This window comes from Branchiostoma lanceolatum, chromosome 1 (assembly GCF_035083965.1).
Source record: "Branchiostoma lanceolatum isolate klBraLanc5 chromosome 1, klBraLanc5.hap2, whole genome shotgun sequence".
NCBI classification, from domain to species: domain Eukaryota; kingdom Metazoa; phylum Chordata; class Leptocardii; order Amphioxiformes; family Branchiostomatidae; genus Branchiostoma; species Branchiostoma lanceolatum.
In genome coordinates, this window is record NC_089722.1 from 25,331,660 (window position 1) to 25,345,689 (window position 14,030).

The 14,030-nt window shown below is 41.3% G+C and overlaps 4 protein-coding genes across 5 annotated transcripts in view; all 4 read right to left on the reverse strand.

Moving 5' to 3' along the window:
* The window catches only part of LOC136444314 (multiple coagulation factor deficiency protein 2 homolog), a 28,896-nt gene extending 27,574 nt beyond the window's left edge, over positions 1–1,322 (reverse strand). The window contains exons 1-2 of the mRNA XM_066441828.1: positions 1,175–1,322; positions 687–770 (exon numbers count right to left, since the gene is read on the reverse strand). Coding sequence (XP_066297925.1) covers positions 687–770; positions 1,175–1,314 — 224 coding nt within the window. The 5' untranslated portion in view covers positions 1,315–1,322. The remainder of the gene's footprint in view (positions 1–686; positions 771–1,174) is intronic.
* Positions 1,323–1,446: 124 nt separating this feature from the next.
* LOC136444323 (multiple coagulation factor deficiency protein 2 homolog) lies at positions 1,447–7,457 on the reverse strand. 2 transcript variants are annotated; one of them, XR_010757247.1, is made up of 7 exons: positions 7,224–7,457; positions 6,786–6,869; positions 4,969–5,084; positions 3,369–4,574; positions 2,925–3,008; positions 2,490–2,608; positions 1,447–2,162 (listed from the first exon to the last, which is right to left on the reverse strand). XR_010757247.1 is itself a non-coding variant. In XM_066441837.1 (4 exons), the coding sequence occupies exons 1-4, from the start codon at positions 3,497–3,499 to the stop codon at positions 2,011–2,013; spliced, it is 486 nt and encodes a 161-aa protein (XP_066297934.1). In that variant the 5' UTR covers positions 3,500–3,564; the 3' UTR covers positions 1,447–2,010. The 2 variants fall into 2 exon arrangements, 1 of the variants encoding a protein (XP_066297934.1); XM_066441837.1 differs by lacking the exons at positions 4,969–5,084; positions 6,786–6,869; positions 7,224–7,457 and having other exon boundaries at positions 3,369–3,564.
* A 1,354-nt stretch (positions 7,458–8,811) lies between these two features.
* Positions 8,812–9,957, reverse strand: LOC136444415 (multiple coagulation factor deficiency protein 2 homolog). Its single transcript, XM_066441964.1, has 3 exons — positions 9,758–9,957; positions 9,314–9,397; positions 8,812–8,997 (listed from the first exon to the last, which is right to left on the reverse strand). Exons 1-3 carry the CDS (start codon positions 9,886–9,888, stop codon positions 8,841–8,843), a joined length of 372 nt encoding a protein of 123 aa, XP_066298061.1. The 5' UTR covers positions 9,889–9,957; the 3' UTR covers positions 8,812–8,840.
* Positions 9,958–10,120: 163 nt separating this feature from the next.
* Positions 10,121–13,845, reverse strand: LOC136444406 (multiple coagulation factor deficiency protein 2 homolog). Its single transcript, XM_066441951.1, has 4 exons — positions 13,613–13,845; positions 13,175–13,258; positions 11,358–11,473; positions 10,121–10,963 (listed from the first exon to the last, which is right to left on the reverse strand). The coding sequence occupies exons 1-4, from the start codon at positions 13,786–13,788 to the stop codon at positions 10,827–10,829; spliced, it is 513 nt and encodes a 170-aa protein (XP_066298048.1). The 5' UTR covers positions 13,789–13,845; the 3' UTR covers positions 10,121–10,826.
* Between the last annotated feature and the right edge of the window lie 185 nt (positions 13,846–14,030).

The window sequence follows — 14,030 nt, forward strand, 5'->3', positions numbered from 1 at the left end:
AATTAACGGAGATGTGCCTAACTATAGTCGATTATTTGCGCCCTCCGGTGGCCTATAACCATTAGGTGTTAAGAAGGTGTGAAGTGAACGAGGTGCTACATGTAATTAGGCTCCCGTGGAGTTAATCCTCGACCGTTTTTTTAAGGTTCGGTTGCTGTTTTAAAAACTCGACTGTTGTTTTAAATACTCGACTGCTGTTTTAAAACTCGATTGCGATTTAAGAACTCGATTGCGGTGTCAAGGCCTCGGTTGCGATGTAGCGACTCGAATGTGATGTAAGGACTCGATTGCGATGTAAAGACTCGATTGCTGCGATATGTAAAGATAGCGATGTCGGTTGCAGTGTTATGATCGGTTGCGATGTAAGGTAAGTGTTGTCGTTAACGACAGCTAAATCGCGGTCGAAATCCAAACGCCGTCATGGCAATGACATCGACTCTAGTTTTGACGCATCGCCGTGCAGCCTTGTTATCGAACCGAAAAAAGGACTTGTTAGACCGCCAACTTTACATTAGCCAATTTGTGTACAAATCTTTCAAGAAGAGAACAGAGACTCTGTAGATTTAGATGGAATTATTCATTTTATTTTACTTCATGTTACCTAATGCATTTAGCCCATGTTGGGCATGAATATGCAATAAAGCTCATTGTCATTGTCATTGTATAAACCACTTTAGACGACTCACTTGAAGAAGTGCCACTCCAGTTCCTCCGGTGACATCTGACTGATTTGTTCCTCTGTCAGCTCCTGGACGTGCTCCTTCAGGTGACTGGTGGAAAACGTTAAGATGAACTTTGAAGTCATTATACACAATTAAACAGGCAATGTTCGTTTTCACGATTTCATTCTCTCTAAATATCAATGTTGAATCAACTTGAGTAGATAACAGACCAAGCTGCTGTTGTTCACACGCTATGCACGGGCCATAGTCTGTAGACCATATCCCTAAAGGACACTGTATTAGGGCAAACCGCATTGGCCCCAACCCTGCTTTCTGAAATTCTCAACACCAAATCTAACCTGCCTGATGTGTCGAAAAACTGTTTCGCGTATGTATGCATCTATCCTTAGTTACCAAGTCGCAGTTATTATCCCCAGGCTGCCCTACCTTAGCATTTCATTTCATTTCATTTTATTTATTGTCCCATATGTTATACATATTCACACACGTACCCTCTATCCTGAACCATGGATGGCTCCCGGAACCTGTTGGTGTCCCCCTCCGCTGTAGACCCCACTGTCGGTACCAGTAGGAGGTAAGTACCGAGGGCAGCTAATAGAGCGAGCGGTGAACGGGACTGGGGCACGGCCATGATGAACATATACACACATGCTCGTGTGAGTGTCTGTTTGAATTACATATTTGTGTTTAATCTTTGACACCCCATGATGACGTGTTGTATATACGGTAAGTGTAATAATTCTCATATCAACAACAACATAAACAAGGTTATCAAGATTTTTATTGCGTTTTGTAAGATAGTCTCATCCGGATGCCAAGTGGACATAGTATCTTAAGCGGTTTTATTAGTTCCTCTATGTTAGATACTAGTATATAGCCACTTCAGTTCATAAACGTACACACACCCACAAAACGATTACTATGGCAACAGCATGATAAGTTTTCAATGCAACTGTTATATAGATAAGAGGGAATATCATTCCATTATATTACACACAGCTAAGCTTATGATCAAACGACAAATCCTCTAGAAAAGGATTCTTCAAGATCAGCGCTATCAAAGGGGAGCGCTTCACCTTAAAATTACCTTGTTATTTTCGTTCAGATGATTGGCCCCTCGATGATTTCCTTTTCAACTTTCAAAGCGGTTCGGAAAGTATAATTACACTGTTTCTTCCTTTAAAGTTGTACCTAAAAGTTGAGACTTTGACATTTCTTTACAGGTGCTTTTAGATACATGTGTGGCTATAAACAGCTGTACGTGCCATATATATCTTATTCCATTAATTTTCAAGTTTTCTTCATCTTGCTAATTGCACTTGTATATCTAATTCCCCTGTTGTTTCATTTCCGCCTCTTTTTGTTTCCGCGCAGCTTCAGCCATGACTTCGCGCCTTTTCCTGGCGATGACGTATTCAATCCAGCTGATCATGCCGTCATCGTCGGAGTCATCGTCCTCCAGGATCTTGTCCACCAAACCTACGCAGTAGAAACAAAAAAATTGGGACTACGATTTCCATTGAATGAGTGAAGAAAATCTGTGGAAACACTGATTTACACAAGAGATGTCACAGAAAAAACTAGGCAGTGCATTTGCTGACCAGGGAAAAATCAGAAGTACATGTACAACATTGTAAGAGATTATGCTAGTTTAAGAGCCAGCCGTACTGCTTGTCAGGTAGTTCAAGTCATTCCCACATCATATGGTGTATGTATTGCCGTGCTCATCTCCGTTCTATAGCCCTTGGGCCACACAGCTGCGAAAGCACTACTTCAGAGGGCTAGCCCCATAAGTGCTGTTTGTACCCATTAAGTACTCCATCATTTCGTTGTAGTCAGGAGGGAGGCCATAGTCGGTTGAATGTTCGATGGCGGCCATGATCTCCAGTCCGTCCAACTTCAAGTCCTTGTCTCCGTCGTGAGACCTGTGGTTAACGACGAAAACAGAAGAACAAGTTTCCTGTAATTTGATCTAACCAGGCGTAGATCATCAACATCATCATCATCTGTACCCCCAAATAACCTCATTAGGGGCAAAGTAGGGGAGTTGAGGTCCCGAGCTAGGGTGGGCAGGCCTCCAGCCTGGCACGGAACGACTCAACGGTGGGAGCCGTCACAACCGTGCCAGGCAGGGCATTCCACTGGGACTATGATGCAAACTTGGCGTAAGTAATTCAAGTTTTTCTACAGCCTGCTCTTATTTTTGATTTATCAGAGGTTTCTTCAAAGGGATATACTCACTTGAAGAAGTGGAACTCCATTTCTTCGGGTGACATCTGGTTAATCTGTTCTTCCGTCAGCTCTTGGACGTGCTCCTTTAGGTGACTATAGAAAAATATCACCGGATTATTCATGATCATTAGAAAAGCTCTCCTAAAACTTAGCTAGCTCTGTAACCATATGAAAAGTAAGTCGTCTGTATGGAGGGGCACACAGCTGTGTCCGTTCACACCATGGCTTCTCGTTCCGTTCTGTTGTAAATGAAAATTACAAAATACATAACGAAAACCTTTACGCCGTAGATATGTTAAAGTGTTAAAGATTCGTACATATCAAAATGATAGAATTGTCTTTGTATCCACAGTAAGAATTCAAAATTTGCAATAATGACTGTTTAGTTCCTTATGTGACGCTTCCCACATTATTCCATATGGTTATCTGACCATAAAACCATAAAAAACCTACTGTTTATCCTGTGTCATTGCTGGATCCCGAAACCTATTGCTTGCAGTATCGCCGGTACCAGTGCATAATGCAATCGGCACAAGAAACAGAAAGGCACTGATGACCACCAGCAAACGACGTAAAAACTCCATGTTGATAGCTTAGGATTTGCGCTGCTAGTGCGTTACTACTACTATCCTCATGTGAGTGAGTATTTGTGCCGAAGTTAATCTTTAACCGCTGTACGCTCGCACCCACGTGTTCTCCACACTCGAGAGTACATTGTTTTCGCGAGGAGTAAATAAAGCAATATCAATAGACAGCAAATAGTTATTGTAAGGTGTCTGGTTGTGAATGTCGTGAGAATGAGAAGCATCAGAACAGTTCAGACAGAGGAAAGGGCATTTATTACCAATTCACACTTTCAGTCCTTAGCCTTATCATAGTGACATTGCTTCGGAAGGTAACTAAAATACGAACCGCTGGAAGAACGTACAAACGTGTAAAACATTTATCCTGAAATAGGTAGATAGCCGCTTTATTTCATAAACGTAGACACAGCCACAAAACTATTTCTCGGCAACAACATCAGACTTTAAGGCGAAGTACGTAACTGCTGTACAGAAAAGGCGGAAATGTCATTCCGCTTTATTTCACACAAGTAACGTCGTCGTCAAACGACAATTCTTTTAGAAAATAATTGTTTAAGATCATCGCTTCCTTAAAGTAAGAGAGCACCTCCCCATGAAATTACCGTGTTATGTTCGTTTAGATGCTTGGTCCCTCGACAATCACTTGGTTTTTAAAACGTTCAGGGTGGTTTGGAAAGTCTAATTACACAGTTTTTCATTTTAAGTTGTACATAAAACGGCAATTATATGATAACCTGCCACACGTATGTAGATGTATATACCGCTATCCATCAGTTTTGGACATGTGCTTTCAGATGTTTCACTACTAATCATTGTAAGCATTGGCTGCATGTACCATATATTTCAAATTCTATCAATTTGTTCTAAGTATCATATTTATCATCATCTAGTGCATTGCATTAATGCATCTAGTTCCCCTGTTGTTCTTGTTGTTTCCGTCATGCCACTTTTTGTTTCCGCGCATGCGCGGCTTCAGCCTCGACTTCGCGCCTTCTGCTGGCGATGACGTATTCAATCCAGCTGATCATGCCGTCATCGTCGGTGTCATCGTCTGCCAGGACCTTGTCCACTAATTCTGCACAGAAGAAACAATTTAAGGGGACAAACAAATATTTTCTCTGTGCATTCAATAGTTTGTTCAGTAATAAAACACTCCTTTACGCCGGAACGTTGCGGACAGAAAACCCAGAATAGTACATGATGCTTGGTGAAAATTCAAAGTTCAAAATGGGGGGAGTTAATGCTTGTTCAAAATCCACACCGCTGTGCAAGTACTACAGCAGTAGCCTGAGTACCAGCCCTTTTAGCTTCCGTCCGCTACCCAAGCTCCGCTACCGGCCGGTAGCGGAGCTTGGGTAGCGGACGGAAGCTAAAAGGGCTGGTACTCAGGCTACTACAGCAGGAGGCTAGTCCACTGGTAGTGACGTTTGTTTAAATGCTATATTCGTTTCCATAAGTGCTGTATGTACCTGCATAGTACTCCGTCATATCTTTATCTTCATGCGTGTTAAAGTGGGTTGAATGTTCGATGGCGGCCAGTATCTCCAGTCCGTCCAACTTCAAGTCCTTATCACTGTCGTGAGTCCTGTGGAGAGGCGACGATTTCATATTGTTCAATCTAATCACGCGTACGAATCCCTACAGATACTAGAAAGGCAACATTTGCGAGCAAATACAGCATGTTTAGCCATACTCCTCGCCATGCAAAAAATGGACTCTCCCAAAATAACAATGGACCATTCTAAAATACTTGCACTAAAAAAATGAATCACCCCAGTCCAAAATTGAGTCTTCCAGTAGCACCTCAACACAATATGGACCAGTCCACAACCATATCCACTTATTGATTAACAAATACACTTCTGCTAACAAATGGACTTTTTCATAATCATTCCAGCTCAAAATTGAAAGAAATGATTAAAGAATCCTCCCCTTGCAAGAATGGGATATTCCGTGCCATTTCCATGTAAACCAGTCGAAAAATATCCGCTGAAAATTACACTCTTGCGCATAATCAACCCAGTTCAAAATTGAATGAAAAAAGATCAACCCCAGGGAAGAATGAAGTTTTCCATAGTATACATATGAAGATTTGACAGGAGAAGAAGGAAATGACCCAAAACAACATATTTGAATGGGTGAAATATAAAAATGTGACACCCCTTTGTTTGAATGTACTTTGGGTTGAAAATAACGAAACGAAAAAATTCTTTGTTTAAAAAATCGTTTTGAAAGGCTGTATGCCAAACATTTGAATGAGGGCCTGTGTACATGACCAAGGCAGACACATACCAGATTTCACATTATTTTGGTTTAATACATAGGAACTGGAGATGTGTATCTTTGTTAAAAAAAGAGTGAACAAAGCCATGTAATCACATGTCCTAGGAATTCCCATACCATATTTGGCATGAATACTAGCACACCTGCGCCAGGAATGCAAGATAATTAGATTAACCCAATTGACCAATCAGGTGGTCGCAAGGCTCACAGGCATGCAAGGCCAGGTGCAAGGCACTTGGGGTCAATGACCTTTAGGTCATATGTAGTATTGAAAGTGACAGAAGTGGCAAATATTGTCAAGAAAGCCCAAAATAAATCGTTTTGAATATATGTATGCCAAAAATGGGAATGTAGTCCTTTAAATATTTGTACAAGCCACATATACAGCAAATTTCAGGTCATTCGGTTGAAATACCAGGGCGCAGGAGGCCAAGATATGCTAAAAATAGCCTAAAAACCTCAATAAAATCACTTTTAAGGTCAATATCAAAAAAAGGAAAAGAACACACATTGGTTTTTGCCTACATTACCTCTGTACCAAATTTCAGGTCATTTGGTCAAAAAATGACAGAGATGAATCGATTTGAAGATTTGACAGGAGGAGAAGAAGAAGAAGAAGAAGAAGAAGAAGAAGAAGAAACATGAGTAAAAACAATATGTTTAGCCATACTAGGTATGGCTAAACATAATAATAAGTTGATGTCAATGTCTAGCCTGACTAAATCGCGCTCCTAGCGGCTGGCCCGACGGCTACAGGGCCCCTATGTAAAGCAGTGTTAATCACTGAGCAGGGCTACCCTGGGTAAACATGACAGAAGAAGAAAAAATTAAAGATTAAAAATACAGCCCCTACCGCCCTTGGGGAAGAGATCATTAACCCCAGCCAGCGAGAGAATGTATAAACCAAGTCTAATACCCATTATTCTCTGCTAACCAGAGGTGTCTAAACCATCTCCTCTCATAGGGTTAGGCAGCAGGGTGAAGGTTAAAAGAATTAACTCACTTGAAGAAGTGGAACTCCTTTTCTTCAGATGACATCTCGTTGATCTGTTCTTCCGTCAGCTCTTTGACGTGTTCTTTCAGGTGACTACGTGAAATAAGATTGTCATATAGTTAGCTCTGTAACCATAGACATGCTTTAATTCGGAGTTGGAAGGCAGGTCGTCTGTGTGGGGAGGGGTACACAGCCCAGGTCTCTCAAACGCTAATCAGTCCCATTATTAATGAAAATATAACAAAAACATTTACTACCTCAACTATGACATCTGAATGATGAATTTCTGTACTCTGTCTATCAAAATGACAACATTATCCACAATATAATTTCTCGATTTCAAAACTTTGTAATAATGAAGTAGAAGTGTTAAAGTTCCTTATGAAACACTTCCCACATTGTTCCATATGGCAATCTAAAAACAAAGACAGAACCATGAAAACCCACTCTTTATCCTGCGTCATTGCTGGATCCCGAAACTTGTTGCTTGGAGTTTCGTCAGTACCAGTACATAATGCGTGTGGCACCAGAAACAGAAAGGCACTGATGGCCACCACCAAACGACTTGAAAACTCCATGTTAATAGAATAGTGCAGCCAGTACCAGCGCCTTCCTATCTGCATGTGAGTGAGAATCTGTGCCGACGTGTGCGCACACAGCTCATTAAGTACTTTGCTTATACAAGTAGCAAAACAATTGACATAGTTATTGTAAGGTGTTCGGTTGTGGGTGTCGTGGGAATGAGAAGCATTAGTACAGTTTAGACAGACCAAAAAGGTAATTATTACAATCCTACTGCGTTTCTGGCCTGGAATGATAGCTTTATCATGGTAACGTTTCACCAGAAGCGAAGGTAGTTAAAAACGCACCAAAAAAAGACGAACACAATGCCGTAGAATTACGCATAAAACACAATGAGCCTGCTTGGAGATTCTCGAAACGCATACAACAAAACAGCTCCCAACAAGTTATTGAAATGATATGTAGGTTTAGTAAGGCGCGATTTTAGTATATGAAAACCATGTCAACCAGTTAAACCATGCCAAATAAGCGCATGTCAGCAACTGTGACCGCAATAACCATTTACAGCAAAATCGGTGACTTTGGCCGACTGTCTTTGCAACTCTATATGATTGCCAGTATGCCACGTTCTGCGCTGACTAATACGAACAGGAAGGGCCTTGCCCATAATGTATTATGACACTCCTTCTATGACACCACCATAATGGACCTGTTATGATACAGTAGTGGAATGTGATATGTATGGTGAGGGGGAGGGGAAAACGAGACAACCCAAACGCCTCTTCACAGATGGTATTCAGGGTTCAGAGCCAGGCTGGGACAAAACAATCTGTTTAGTACATTAATTAATATTCGCGGTTGGCGGTTTAAAAGTGCTCTCACATCACCGATGAGGTCTACGAAATACAATTTATTCCATAACGTTGGTCACAATGGCCTACATCATTACGATGAAAATGAGTCGAATTGCGCAAAATGCGTTCTCAGACTACCAGGAAAAATGGGTATAGTCTATAGAAAGTTCTGGGCGCCCTGGAAAAGATGTTTAATTGCACTATTGCGATGATACGACTCCACATACTAGTATGTATGTTCTATAAGGAATGACGGATTCACCGGTTTAGTAACACGCCTATACATAACGGGATGACTGGTGATGACCACACGCTCTATATATATCCCGGGGGAACAGCTGCACAGTACAGTCCCCAGGGCCGACCCGTGTGGCCGCTAACTCCGACTTCTGCGACTTTTTGTCCCCAGAGAAAGGTATTCAATGGACTACGATTTCCATTGAATGAGTGAAGAAAATCTGTGGAAACACTGATTTACACAAGAGATGTCACAGAAAAAACTAGGCAGTGCATTTGCTGACCAGGGAAAAATCAGAAGTACATGTACAACATTGTAAGAGATTATGCTAGTTTAAGAGCCAGCCGTACTGCTTGTCAGGTAGTTCAAGTCATTCCCACATCATATGGTGTATGTATTGCCGTGCTCATCTCCGTTCTATAGCCCTTGGGCCACACAGCTGCGAAAGCACTACTTCAGAGGGCTAGCCCCATAAGTGCTGTTTGTACCCATTAAGTACTCCATCATTTCGTTGTAGTCAGGAGGGAGGCCATAGTCGGTTGAATGTTCGATGGCGGCCATGATCTCCAGTCCGTCCAACTTCAAGTCCTTGTCTCCGTCGTGAGACCTGTGGTTAACGACGAAAACAGAAGAACAAGTTTCCTGTAATTTGATCTAACCAGGCGTAGATCATCAACATCATCATCATCTGTACCCCCAAATAACCTCATTAGGGGCAAAGTAGGGGAGTTGAGGTCCCGAGCTAGGGTGGGCAGGCCTCCAGCCTGGCACGGAACGACTCAACGGTGGGAGCCGTCACAACCGTGCCAGGCAGGGCATTCCACTGGGACTATGATGCAAACTTGGCGTAAGTAATTCAAGTTTTTCTACAGCCTGCTCTTATTTTTGATTTATCAGAGGTTTCTTCAAAGGGATATACTCACTTGAAGAAGTGGAACTCCATTTCTTCGGGTGACATCTGGTTAATCTGTTCTTCCGTCAGCTCTTGGACGTGCTCCTTTAGGTGACTATAGAAAAATATCACCGGATTATTCATGATCATTAGAAAAGCTCTCCTAAAACTTAGCTAGCTCTGTAACCATATGAAAAGTAAGTCGTCTGTATGGAGGGGCACACAGCTGTGTCCGTTCACACCATGGCTTCTCGTTCCGTTCTGTTGTAAATGAAAATTACAAAATACATAACGAAAACCTTTACGCCGTAGATATGTTAAAGTGTTAAAGATTCGTACATATCAAAATGATAGAATTGTCTTTGTATCCACAGTAAGAATTCAAAATTTGCAATAATGACTGTTTAGTTCCTTATGTGACGCTTCCCACATTATTCCATATGGTTATCTGACCATAAAACCATAAAAAACCTACTGTTTATCCTGTGTCATTGCTGGATCCCGAAACCTATTGCTTGCAGTATCGCCGGTACCAGTGCATAATGCAATCGGCACAAGAAACAGAAAGGCACTGATGACCACCAGCAAACGACGTAAAAACTCCATGTTGATAGCTTAGGATTTGCGCTGCTAGTGCGTTACTACTACTATCCTCATGTGAGTGAGTATTTGTGCCGAAGTTAATCTTTAACCGCTGTACGCTCGCACCCACGTGTTCTCCACACTCGAGAGTACATTGTTTTCGCGAGGAGTAAATAAAGCAATATCAATAGACAGCAAATAGTTATTGTAAGGTGTCTGGTTGTGAATGTCGTGAGAATGAGAAGCATCAGAACAGTTCAGACAGAGGAAAGGGCATTTATTACCAATTCACACTTTCAGTCCTTAGCCTTATCATAGTGACATTGCTTCGGAAGGTAACTAAAATACGAACCGCTGGAAGAACGTACAAACGTGTAAAACATTTATCCTGAAATAGGTAGATAGCCGCTTTATTTCATAAACGTAGACACAGCCACAAAACTATTTCTCGGCAACAACATCAGACTTTAAGGCGAAGTACGTAACTGCTGTACAGAAAAGGCGGAAATGTCATTCCGCTTTATTTCACACAAGTAACGTCGTCGTCAAACGACAATTCTTTTAGAAAATAATTGTTTAAGATCATCGCTTCCTTAAAGTAAGAGAGCACCTCCCCATGAAATTACCGTGTTATGTTCGTTTAGATGCTTGGTCCCTCGACAATCACTTGGTTTTTAAAACGTTCAGGGTGGTTTGGAAAGTCTAATTACACAGTTTTTCATTTTAAGTTGTACATAAAACGGCAATTATATGATAACCTGCCACACGTATGTAGATGTATATACCGCTATCCATCAGTTTTGGACATGTGCTTTCAGATGTTTCACTACTAATCATTGTAAGCATTGGCTGCATGTACCATATATTTCAAATTCTATCAATTTGTTCTAAGTATCATATTTATCATCATCTAGTGCATTGCATTAATGCATCTAGTTCCCCTGTTGTTCTTGTTGTTTCCGTCATGCCACTTTTTGTTTCCGCGCATGCGCGGCTTCAGCCTCGACTTCGCGCCTTCTGCTGGCGATGACGTATTCAATCCAGCTGATCATGCCGTCATCGTCGGTGTCATCGTCTGCCAGGACCTTGTCCACTAATTCTGCACAGAAGAAACAATTTAAGGGGACAAACAAATATTTTCTCTGTGCATTCAATAGTTTGTTCAGTAATAAAACACTCCTTTACGCCGGAACGTTGCGGACAGAAAACCCAGAATAGTACATGATGCTTGGTGAAAATTCAAAGTTCAAAATGGGGGGAGTTAATGCTTGTTCAAAATCCACACCGCTGTGCAAGTACTACAGCAGTAGCCTGAGTACCAGCCCTTTTAGCTTCCGTCCGCTACCCAAGCTCCGCTACCGGCCGGTAGCGGAGCTTGGGTAGCGGACGGAAGCTAAAAGGGCTGGTACTCAGGCTACTACAGCAGGAGGCTAGTCCACTGGTAGTGACGTTTGTTTAAATGCTATATTCGTTTCCATAAGTGCTGTATGTACCTGCATAGTACTCCGTCATATCTTTATCTTCATGCGTGTTAAAGTGGGTTGAATGTTCGATGGCGGCCAGTATCTCCAGTCCGTCCAACTTCAAGTCCTTATCACTGTCGTGAGTCCTGTGGAGAGGCGACGATTTCATATTGTTCAATCTAATCACGCGTACGAATCCCTACAGATACTAGAAAGGCAACATTTGCGAGCAAATACAGCATGTTTAGCCATACTCCTCGCCATGCAAAAAATGGACTCTCCCAAAATAACAATGGACCATTCTAAAATACTTGCACTAAAAAAATGAATCACCCCAGTCCAAAATTGAGTCTTCCAGTAGCACCTCAACACAATATGGACCAGTCCACAACCATATCCACTTATTGATTAACAAATACACTTCTGCTAACAAATGGACTTTTTCATAATCATTCCAGCTCAAAATTGAAAGAAATGATTAAAGAATCCTCCCCTTGCAAGAATGGGATATTCCGTGCCATTTCCATGTAAACCAGTCGAAAAATATCCGCTGAAAATTACACTCTTGCGCATAATCAACCCAGTTCAAAATTGAATGAAAAAAGATCAACCCCAGGGAAGAATGAAGTTTTCCATAGTATACATATGAAGATTTGACAGGAGAAGAAGGAAATGACCCAAAACAACATATTTGAATGGGTGAAATATAAAAATGTGACACCCCTTTGTTTGAATGTACTTTGGGTTGAAAATAACGAAACGAAAAAATTCTTTGTTTAAAAAATCGTTTTGAAAGGCTGTATGCCAAACATTTGAATGAGGGCCTGTGTACATGACCAAGGCAGACACATACCAGATTTCACATTATTTTGGTTTAATACATAGGAACTGGAGATGTGTATCTTTGTTAAAAAAAGAGTGAACAAAGCCATGTAATCACATGTCCTAGGAATTCCCATACCATATTTGGCATGAATACTAGCACACCTGCGCCAGGAATGCAAGATAATTAGATTAACCCAATTGACCAATCAGGTGGTCGCAAGGCTCACAGGCATGCAAGGCCAGGTGCAAGGCACTTGGGGTCAATGACCTTTAGGTCATATGTAGTATTGAAAGTGACAGAAGTGGCAAATATTGTCAAGAAAGCCCAAAATAAATCGTTTTGAATATATGTATGCCAAAAATGGGAATGTAGTCCTTTAAATATTTGTACAAGCCACATATACAGCAAATTTCAGGTCATTCGGTTGAAATACCAGGGCGCAGGAGGCCAAGATATGCTAAAAATAGCCTAAAAACCTCAATAAAATCACTTTTAAGGTCAATATCAAAAAAAGGAAAAGAACACACATTGGTTTTTGCCTACATTACCTCTGTACCAAATTTCAGGTCATTTGGTCAAAAAATGACAGAGATGAATCGATTTGAAGATTTGACAGGAGGAGAAGAAGAAGAAGAAGAAGAAGAAGAAGAAGAAGAAACATGAGTAAAAACAATATGTTTAGCCATACTAGGTATGGCTAAACATAATAATAAGTTGATGTCAATGTCTAGCCTGACTAAATCGCGCTCCTAGCGGCTGGCCCGACGGCTACAGGGCCCCTATGTAAAGCAGTGTTAATCACTGAGCAGGGCTACCCTGGGTAAACATGACAGAAGAAGAAAAAATTAAAGATTAAAAATACAGCCCCTACCGCCCTTGGGGAAGAGATCATTAACCCCAGCCAGCGAGAGAATGTATAAACCAAGTCTAATACCCATTATTCTCTGCTAACCAGAGGTGTCTAAACCATCTCCTCTCATAGGGTTAGGCAGCAGGGTGAAGGTTAAAAGAATTAACTCACTTGAAGAAGTGGAACTCCTTTTCTTCAGATGACATCTCGTTGATCTGTTCTTCCGTCAGCTCTTTGACGTGTTCTTTCAGGTGACTACGTGAAATAAGATTGTCATATAGTTAGCTCTGTAACCATAGACATGCTTTAATTCGGAGTTGGAAGGCAGGTCGTCTGTGTGGGGAGGGGTACACAGCCCAGGTCTCTCAAACGCTAATCAGTCCCATTATTAATGAAAATATAACAAAAACATTTACTACCTCAACTATGACATCTGAATGATGAATTTCTGTACTCTGTCTATCAAAATGACAACATTATCCACAATATAATTTCTCGATTTCAAAACTTTGTAATAATGAAGTAGAAGTGTTAAAGTTCCTTATGAAACACTTCCCACATTGTTCCATATGGCAATCTAAAAACAAAGACAGAACCATGAAAACCCACTCTTTATCCTGCGTCATTGCTGGATCCCGAAACTTGTTGCTTGGAGTTTCGTCAGTACCAGTACATAATGCGTGTGGCACCAGAAACAGAAAGGCACTGATGGCCACCACCAAACGACTTGAAAACTCCATGTTAATAGAATAGTGCAGCCAGTACCAGCGCCTTCCTATCTGCATGTGAGTGAGAATCTGTGCCGACGTGTGCGCACACAGCTCATTAAGTACTTTGCTTATACAAGTAGCAAAACAATTGACATAGTTATTGTAAGGTGTTCGGTTGTGGGTGTCGTGGGAATGAGAAGCATTAGTACAGTTTAGACAGACCAAAAAGGTAATTATTACAATCCTACTGCGTTTCTGGCCTGGAATGATAGCTTTATCATGGTAACGTTTCACCAGAAGCGAAGGTAGTTAAAAAC

Coding starts and splice junctions, on each gene's coding strand:
- LOC136444323 (XM_066441837.1), bottom strand. CDS start 3,499: ATGGAGTTTTTACGTCGTTTGCTGGTGGTCATCAGTGCCTTTCTGTTT. Junction 2,609..2,924: donor ATGGAGTTCCACTTCTTCAA/GTGAGTATATCC, acceptor CGTTAACCACAG/GTCTCACGACGGAGACAAGG. Junction 2,163..2,489: donor AATGATGGAGTACTTAATGG/GTACAAACAGCA, acceptor TCTACTGCGTAG/GTTTGGTGGACAAGATCCTG.
- LOC136444415 (XM_066441964.1), bottom strand. CDS start 9,888: ATGGAGTTTTTACGTCGTTTGCTGGTGGTCATCAGTGCCTTTCTGTTT. Junction 9,398..9,757: donor GCAATGACACAGGATAAACA/GTAGGTTTTTTA, acceptor ATTTTTCTATAG/TCACCTAAAGGAGCACGTCC. Junction 8,998..9,313: donor ATGGAGTTCCACTTCTTCAA/GTGAGTATATCC, acceptor CGTTAACCACAG/GTCTCACGACGGAGACAAGG.
- LOC136444406 (XM_066441951.1), bottom strand. CDS start 13,788: ATGCAGATAGGAAGGCGCTGGTACTGGCTGCACTATTCTATTAACATG. Junction 13,259..13,612: donor GCAATGACGCAGGATAAAGA/GTGGGTTTTCAT, acceptor TATTTCACGTAG/TCACCTGAAAGAACACGTCA. Junction 10,964..11,357: donor TATGACGGAGTACTATGCAG/GTACATACAGCA, acceptor TCTTCTGTGCAG/AATTAGTGGACAAGGTCCTG.